This window comes from Triticum aestivum, chromosome 5A, assembly GCF_018294505.1.
Source record: "Triticum aestivum cultivar Chinese Spring chromosome 5A, IWGSC CS RefSeq v2.1, whole genome shotgun sequence".
Taxonomy (NCBI): Eukaryota; Viridiplantae; Streptophyta; class Magnoliopsida; order Poales; family Poaceae; genus Triticum; species Triticum aestivum.
In genome coordinates, this window is record NC_057806.1 from 579,831,330 (window position 1) to 579,839,702 (window position 8,373).

At 42.7% G+C, this 8,373-nt stretch overlaps 2 protein-coding genes across 2 annotated transcripts; one reads left to right on the forward strand and one right to left on the reverse strand.

Annotated features, from left to right (window-relative positions):
* Nucleotides 1–1,307: 1,307 nt before the first annotated feature.
* Nucleotides 1,308–4,476, reverse strand: LOC123104958 (uncharacterized). The gene is made up of 4 exons (XM_044526910.1): nucleotides 4,248–4,476; nucleotides 2,216–3,319; nucleotides 1,976–2,119; nucleotides 1,308–1,854 (listed from the first exon to the last, which is right to left on the reverse strand). Exons 1-4 carry the CDS (start codon nucleotides 4,467–4,469, stop codon nucleotides 1,522–1,524), a joined length of 1,803 nt encoding a protein of 600 aa, XP_044382845.1. The 5' UTR covers nucleotides 4,470–4,476; the 3' UTR covers nucleotides 1,308–1,521.
* A 90-nt stretch (nucleotides 4,477–4,566) lies between these two features.
* LOC123104959 (deoxyhypusine synthase) lies at nucleotides 4,567–8,373 on the forward strand. Its single transcript, XM_044526911.1, has 7 exons — nucleotides 4,567–4,894; nucleotides 5,332–5,499; nucleotides 5,684–5,902; nucleotides 6,660–6,743; nucleotides 7,217–7,322; nucleotides 7,389–7,624; nucleotides 7,835–8,373. The coding sequence occupies exons 1-7, from the start codon at nucleotides 4,664–4,666 to the stop codon at nucleotides 7,919–7,921; spliced, it is 1,131 nt and encodes a 376-aa protein (XP_044382846.1). The 5' UTR covers nucleotides 4,567–4,663; the 3' UTR covers nucleotides 7,922–8,373.

An 8,373-nucleotide genomic window follows, 5' to 3' on the forward strand; every position in this document is an offset into this window, starting at 1 on the left:
TCATCAACTCCCCCCCCCCCTCGTTGTCAAAGTTACCAGGATGACTCACATTAGTTATCAGGTCTGCGATGTGTGAGTTACCATACTATTCATACAAAAAGTTATCGAAGGTATGTTTACACTAGTTTTTTTGGGTCAAAAAAGCTACTACGTTATTTGTACATCAGCTATCAGGACTGCGATGTGTGAGTTACCATGCTATTGACACAAAAACTATGGAGAGGATACTTCATCAACCCCCCCTCCCCCTCCTGCCAAAGTTATCAGAATAGGGTGCATAAATTATCAGGTCTGCAATGTGTGATTTACCATGCTATTCACACAAAAGTTCGTCAACTCCCCCCTCCCCCTTCGGTCGCCGAAGTTATCAGGACAGGGATATATAAGTTATCGGGTTTGCGATGTGTGAGTGACCATGTTATTCACATAACAGTTGCTGGGGTATATTTGATCAACTCCTCACAGAAAAGAAGGAAAGAAAGCAACATGGAATGGTCGAATAATATGGCGTGCATTCTTTTTCGCAACAAATGGTCCAGCTGAGCTGTTTAGTGTGTGTTTCACATTATTTGCTAGGCATGAGTTCAAATCCCATATTTAGCAAGATTTTTTTTTACTAAAAATGTAATGAGGGCGTGCCAATAGATCTAGCACCCCCAAAAAATGACAGATCCAATTTAGAAAAAAATCGCGACAGTCAACGGAATTCGCAATCAAAGTTAGCGAGTCGTTCACATTTTAAATCTTGAACAGAGAGCCACTACGCAATATATTCATAGCCTGGGCACTTTTGACAGCAGCAAAGTCTGGATTAGTTGGTTACTGTGGTGGGCCAATTGCAGGAGGTCGTGGGTTCGAATCCTGTCCTGCCCCTTTCTTTTTCGATTCCTGCCGGCAGAAAATTAGCTTTGTCAATAATAAAATACCGTTTATACATAATAAAGTGGTACCCCCATATTATTGCTTGTCTTAGATTTGTTGTATCTAACACTAATTTCTGCCGAATGAAGCCACACCATGAACAGGCCCGGAATCATCTAAACAGCTACGTCCTGCCCCTTTCTTTTTCGATTCCTGCCAGCAGGAAATTAGCTTTGTCGATAATAAAATACCGTTTATACATAATAAAGTGGTACCCCCCCATATTATTACTTGTCTTAGATTTGTTGTATCTAACACTATTTTCTGCCGAATGAAGCCACATCATGAACAGGCCCGGATTCATCTAAACAGCTACGTACTCCACATGCCTACATCCAACCGTTGCATAATCAAGCAAAATCAAAGCAAAGATACCCAGTTGCCCATATAGACACACTTTTCTTTCTTCTCAGCCACCATAGTTAGGCTTGTGGTCTAGTAGAGGCAGGCCACCGGCACAACAAACTCATACTCCCTCCGTCCGAAAATACTTGTCTTAGAAATGGTTGTATCTAGACTTATTTTAGTTATAGATACATTCATTTTATTCATTTCCAAGGACAAGTATTTTCGGACGGAGGAAGTATTAATTATCAAAAGTCACTCCAAAACTATCTTGTGAACTGGGAAACCAGTGCCATCTGTGAGTTCTTCGAGCACCTCCAACCTCTCGCACTCATGCCACTCCCGCCGGTGCGGGAGAATCTCCAGTCCGACGAGCTCCTGCTCCTTGTCCTCCACGACGTGCCCGTCAAGCAAATGGACACGCCCCAGCCTCCGCGACGCCCTCATGATCCGCTTCACAAAGCCGGTCTGCCACGCCACTCCATCGAAGCCGATGACCACGAGTTCTCTGAGGTGATGGTGCTGTGGTTGCTCGACCTGCACGTCTAGTGATCCAGCAGCACTCACCTTCTCCAAGTTATTGTCAAACTGCATTCAGATTTTCAGAGTTCAGGATATTTGCTTTGCAGAAATATTTCAAAATCAAAAAGGTACGTGTTTTGACAAAAAAAACATAGTTATTAGGTTATTGGGTCGCCAAGGGACAGACATGAACATGCAGCGACTGCAAGTAAGGTACGGCAGCAAATAGGATGAATATCCAGAATGTATCCCAGTCCACTGGCACGTTTGCAATGAATAACTTCTTCAGATTGGTAAGCCGGCTGATTATGGCGGTTGGTTTAAGCCACATCTGCAGACATGATATAGTGATATTTAGAACCACCTTATATAGCAATGCAACATTATGATTGATAAAGACAAGATCATTTCAGGAATGGTTCCTCACCTGATGCCCTCTCAATTGCAGAAAAAACTCCTCTACTGGTGGCGGCACCCCTTTAAAGAATTTGCTTAGTGAATGGGTGTTTTTTCTAGGAATCAAATCAAGCTCACCAGTATATGCACATCCAGTTTCCAAGAAGTTCAAACTCACATGCCTAAGCCGAGGCACCTCACCGTAGCGTAGTTTGGTTGGCTGACCCCGACAAGCAAATGTTTCAAGACAAGGCACTGAAGTCAGATAGATTTTAAAAATATCGCAGTTGTCCACTTGCAGATTCTTCAACCTTGAGTTAGGAAAATTGACGTGTAAAGGAGCTCGGCTATGCGGACTATCCCTCAGCCTCAAATCCACCAGCTGCAAGCAATCTCTCAGAATATCGTATACGAGGTGGGGACGTGAACTTCCCTTGCACAGAGTAAGTGTTGTGAGCCTCTGAAAAAACAATGGGGGGGTTGCATAATAATGACAGTAATTGGATAGCAGAAGGCGTTTCAGCCGCACATTCTGGCATCTATCTAACCGATAGAATCCCAATTGCTTGCAAGGGCTCTCGACGACAATCTCTAAATCTTCAACCCCCCATCTGCCAACCGCTGCCTTAAACCATTCATCAAGACCGGGCCTCCAAAAGGTTTGAAGCCTCAGCTTCTGGAAAGACCGTCGCTGAACATTATCGGGAGGCAGAAGGAATGCATTCACCCGTTTAACATAGCATCGCATGGCCAGACGCTCATAACGTTGCAGGATGGGTGTGAGCAGACGGACTTTCCACATCCACTGCTCACTCCTGTCTTTGATGGCATTATACCGATCGTACTTGTCACAGATGTCAGTCAGATTCTGAGTCCTCTTCACCACCTCATAGCTGGCCTTAGTCTCCATAGCTATTTTCTTCAGCCTGTGGTAGCGTGGAGGGAGAATATCATAAATGGAAAAATCATAAAATGCGTGTGATCGCCGAGGAAGATCCAGCCACCGCTTTGAAAGGACAGTGGTGGTTATTGTTGTGCGCGCGTCTAGCTTGTCAAGGATCATGATCAGTATCTCCTCAGGTAAGCTGCTGATCTTGTCCTCGCAGCAGCTGCTGTGTTCCTCCTTCGTACGCATCTGGTTTCATTTCCATGTGAAAGAATATGGAGTTATGGTCAGTGAATTCCAAGAAGCTTACCCAGATAAGTAAGCTACTTGTATTAAAAAGTACTCCCTCCGTTCCTAAATATAAGTCTTTTTAGGGATTTCAACACGGACTATATAGACATATTTTAGAGTGTAGAATCACTCATTTTGCTCCGTATGTAGTCCGCGTTGGAATCTCTAAAAAGACTTATATTTAGGAATGGAGGGAGTACTTCCTCTGTAAAGAAATATAGTGATCTAAAAGGTCTTATATTTCTTTACAGAGGGAGTAATTATTATAAGACCTCTAGTATCACAGCGAAAAACACCTTGAAAAGTGTTTTTATCAGAAACAAACAAAATAGTGACGTTCTTTTGCAGGGAAAACTAAATAATGACGTGAACAAGGAAACAGTTTAAGAGCAATTCTAACAAGTAGATAGATTATAACCCAAAAAACGCAGCAAAACAATCACCTTAAACTGCGTTGTCTCTATTTACGGCATCAGTATATATTGATACAGTTTTGCTAAAGCACATCTAGATGTGCCATCACATCTAAGTCCTATGGCATTGATCTTACATGGAGATTCGTGTGAGCATTTTCTTGATTCTGTTTCTTTTTCTGTATATGCTTGATTGAATCACTTGGGTGTACAGTAACTAATAACTAAGGCACATCTAGATGTACTCGCTCTAGACAGCATATTGGTATATTCGGCAACACATGGAGCGATCCAGAAAATACAGAGATTTTTTCTTGGAAAACTAAAAAGGGGGGATTTGCGTGGCCACCAGTTTAATTGCTGGACGAGTTTGAACATTAATTGGCAGCGAGAGCAGAATTGCTTCCAAAAGATGTGAAATTTATAGGTAAAACAGGAGGAGGAGAGAGAGGGGATTGGGGGTGGCCGCGTACACGCTTGGACGAGGAGGGAGCGGTTGTGGCGATGGAGATGTCGGATGCCTTCCTGAGCCGGCGGTAGAGCCGAGGTGATGCGTCCATGGCCATCGGGTCTCCGAGCAGCGGTGGCTGGCCGGCCGGCCGGCAGCTCGGTGGGGGAGTAGACAGCAGCGGTGGATCTGGGATTGTTTGCGTGTCGTGGGTCGTCAGGGGGGAGAATATCAGATGGTACTTCATCCTGTACTAGAATCTGTGCCGTCGATTTGTAATCCAACGGTCCAGATTCTATGCTAGTCGCTCCCGGAAGTAAGAGACCAGACCGGACGGAACCTGGTTCGCTTCAGTACAGTATTTTCGCCGGGGGGGAAAAGTGAGTTTCTCGCGGGCGGCGGCGGCGGAGGCTCGTGCTCCAGGTCAGTGGTTCGCCGGAGATGGCCGGCGAGGGCGGAAGCGGCGGAGAGCGCGGCAAGGACCCGCTGGAGGGCGTCCGCGCCATCGTGCTGAAGCCGTCCGAGTCCCTCGACGAGTCGCGGTTCACCAAAATCGCCGGCGCCGACTTCAACGACGCCGGCCTCGGCCTCGACGGGCTTCTTGGGTCGCTCGCCTCGACGGGGTTCCAGGCGTCCAACCTCGGCGACGCCATTGACGTCGTCAATCAGATGGTACGGTACACCGCCCGCTTTTCCCTTTCTCTCCACCTGCGAGCTTGCCTTTTCCTTTTGAGCACGGGATTAGTTAGCAGAACTAGGTGAAGCAGATGATTTATTCCGTTTATTTCGCCATTTAGAGCACTTAGATAGTTGGATATATATCGCTTCGATGCAGGGTGGAGCTGACAAGTGTTTTTTTTTTTTCCAAAGTAAATCTTTTAGATGTATCTGAACAGTCTAGCTGAATGTGTGTCACTTTGGAGTCTTTTATTTAATCCAAGTGCTGTGCATTAAAATAGCTGGAGGTAATCTATAGATGAAGGAATGCCTGTCATATCACTATGCATGCTTCCGAAAATTAAGTACTATTTTCCAGAATTTTTGCCGATTTTCGCTACTCTCCTTACATTCTACTGACTCTTTCTCCACTGTAATTTGCTACAATGAAGTTAGATTGGAGGTTGTCGCATGAGAAGCCAACCGAGGACTGTGATGAAGCTGAACTTGACCCGAAATACAGAGAGTCTGTGAAGTGCAAGATATTCCTTGGTTTCACTTCAAACCTTGTTTCTTCCGGTATACGGGATGTAATACGGTTTCTAGTTCAACATCACATGGTAAATGCTCCAACTCTGTGTCACGTGTGCAAATCTGAAAGCAAAGCAACCTCAAATATCATTTTAAGAATCTGTGTATTAGAAGTATGCCTAGTCGCCTGGAGATGTTTGTTCCAGTTAATCACTAACTGCATATCCATTGATTTCCTAATCCATGCTAATTATTTTCCACAAAATTCTTCAGGTGGATGTTATTGTAACGACAGCTGGGGGTATAGAGGAAGACCTCATAAAATGCCTAGCACCAACGTACCGAGGTGAATTTTCTTTACCTGGGGCACTGCTACGGTCAAAAGGACTTAACCGGATAGGAAATCTGTTGGTGCCTAATGATAACTATTGCAAGTTTGAAAACTGGATCATGCCACTCTTTGACCAGATGCTACAAGAACAATCTACTGAGGTAATCATTCCTCTTGGCTTAAGCAAGCTGGTAATAATCAGTTCTAATTTTCGTTCGGTATGTCCCTAGTTACCGAAATCCCCCAATAATGTGGATTATGGCTACCCTTCCTTGTACATGTCATGGGCCCATTATACTGCACACGGAAGCTTTTGATGCATAAATTAGCTGCAAAGTTGGTAATTTGCAGGGGATGCATGAATAGGAGAGTACATTAATTATATCTTGTATTTAGCGAAACTAGTAGTAATATAATTTTGATAGGGTTGTCTTGTAGTCTTTGAAAATTTCCTTAATTGAAGGGTACACAATTACTTTTCTGGAACAACAAATAAGCAGGAAAGAAAAAAACAATTAAAATGAAGAGAACTTAAATCTGACTCAAAGTACTTACAATAGTATTTGTTTCACATGCTATAGAAAGAATGCTTAAAACAACTGAAATTCTACATAACATGAAGTCGCGAACTTTATTGTAACCCGGCGCCATGAGTTTCCTTTCTTTCAGATGTATGCATCTAGCAATATATACATGAATAAGCATCCAGACTACAGAATCTTGTCAAACCTACTGTGTGAAGTACACTTTATAAGTTTCTGCACAAATTGCTGAAGTCTATGCAGATATTGTTGCACCTCGGTTGATATTTGATCTTTTAATTAAAGATGATCCAGCATTTCCTACAATGTGAATTCTTTGTACAAGCTTCACTGCTGACCATACTTATGTTTTTTTTTTATTTCTTGTTACCTACAGAATGTTTGGACACCATCAAAAGTGATTGCTCGTCTTGGCAAGGAAATAAATGATGAAAGCTCCTACCTTTATTGGGCATACAAGGTAGCATGCTTTTGACAGTTCTTCATTATTTTTCAAATTATCAGAAAGTCTGCAGGCATGTGTTTGTGTAAATGCTGATCGTATTTAAGAAGTCTGGAAATAACTATGTTTGGTAAACAGGGAGATAATCTAGAGTTTCTTCTTAAGAATTTTGTTGAGTTTGATTCTCATATTGGTTTTGTTTTACCATAAAAAATTCTTTACCATATTGAGTATTATGATTTTGCCCGGAAATAGTAATCATTCCTGAACCAAACTTTTATTTTGTCTGAAGTGGTGGGTCACAGTTTAGGATATGTAAGCATGGCAGAGTTGCTGGCTGGCTGTTACACTTGTTGGGTTGTCCTTCACTTTATTCCATGGAGAATATGCTTCACACTGGGTTCTTTTTTCTCGGTTGAAATTCTTAACTTTCAAGAACTATTTGTGCAATGACTGAAGTTGCGAAGTGCTGACTCGTTAAAATCGACCAGAACAATATTCCTGTATACTGCCCAGCATTGACTGATGGATCACTCGGAGACATGCTGTTTTGTCATGCAGTTCGCAATCCTGGTCTTATTATCGACATTGTACAAGGTAAGTTCCACTTTATTTGATATCCTTACTTTGTGTTCGTTTTCAAATGCTTGAATGGTTTTGCAGATATAAGGTTGATAAATGGTGAAGCCATTCATGCAAGCCCAAGGAAGACCGGGGCCATAATTCTTGGTGGAGGCCTTCCAAAGCATCACATATGCAATGCAAATATGTTTCGCAATGGTGCAGATTATGCAGTCTATATCAACACAGCTCAAGAGTTTGATGGAAGCGACTCAGGGGCACAGCCAGATGAAGCAGTTTCATGGGGAAAGATCAAAGGTTCAGCAAAGCCTGTAAAGGTATATACAGATGCTCACAAGTTTGAGATATTTTTGTTTTGTGTTTTGCATACTAGTACTAGGTAAAATGTTCCTTAGGTATAGGGTATAATGATCATGATGCACCTGCCCAAAAGAACTGGCCCTAATTGTGCTGTGCGATGGTTTTCATACATCATATTTGGTGATCATCATTATTGTAATCTAACATTCCAGCTTTTGGAAATCCAGGTTCACTGTGATGCGACTATCGCTTTCCCGTTACTTGTAGCCGCAACATTTGCACGGAGGTCTCACGGTGCAAATTCAACCAACTGAATTTCTGGCTGCGAACTAAGGGCCTCAAATTTATTTTTTATTGATCTCCAATCATTTGACTGGGCTCTTTGGAGGATAACATAGAAGGTTTTTTGTCAGATGCCGGCCACAATCACTGATTCCTTTTGCTCGATGTACACCTGAGGTTGTAATACCAATTGTATGCTTTGTAATGAGATTATGCAAGAGGAAATGGACGATTGAGTCGTTCCTCTCTTTATCTGACTCTGGAAAACTGCGACTTCACAAGCAAAGTATCTGGTGAGGATCATTTGATTTTTTAAGACGGGCTTGAAAGAAAGGGGACTGGCTTACATCATTGGGTCAACAAAATAAAGTTGTTTGGTTGAATCAGTTTGCTGATTGACCCCTAGTACAAACGGGTGGAAATTCTTGCTAAAATTGTAAATAGTGATTGTGATACAGTATTATGAAAACGCTTGCAAATGCTA

Excerpts from the sequence above, each read along its gene's own strand:
- LOC123104958 (XM_044526910.1), bottom strand. The coding sequence starts at position 4,469 with ATGAAGTACCATCTGATATTCTCCCCCCTGACGACCCACGACACGCAA. Across the intron at positions 3,320-4,247 it reads CTCCCTCCTCGTCCAAGCGT|ATGCGTACGAAGGAGGAACA; the intron begins GTACGCGGCCAC and ends AAATGAAACCAG. Across the intron at positions 2,120-2,215 it reads TGCAATTGAGAGGGCATCAG|ATGTGGCTTAAACCAACCGC; the intron begins GTGAGGAACCAT and ends TCATGTCTGCAG.
- LOC123104959 (XM_044526911.1), top strand. The coding sequence starts at position 4,664 with ATGGCCGGCGAGGGCGGAAGCGGCGGAGAGCGCGGCAAGGACCCGCTG. Across the intron at positions 4,895-5,331 it reads TTGACGTCGTCAATCAGATG|TTAGATTGGAGGTTGTCGCA; the intron begins GTACGGTACACC and ends GCTACAATGAAG. Across the intron at positions 5,903-6,659 it reads TACAAGAACAATCTACTGAG|AATGTTTGGACACCATCAAA; the intron begins GTAATCATTCCT and ends TGTTACCTACAG.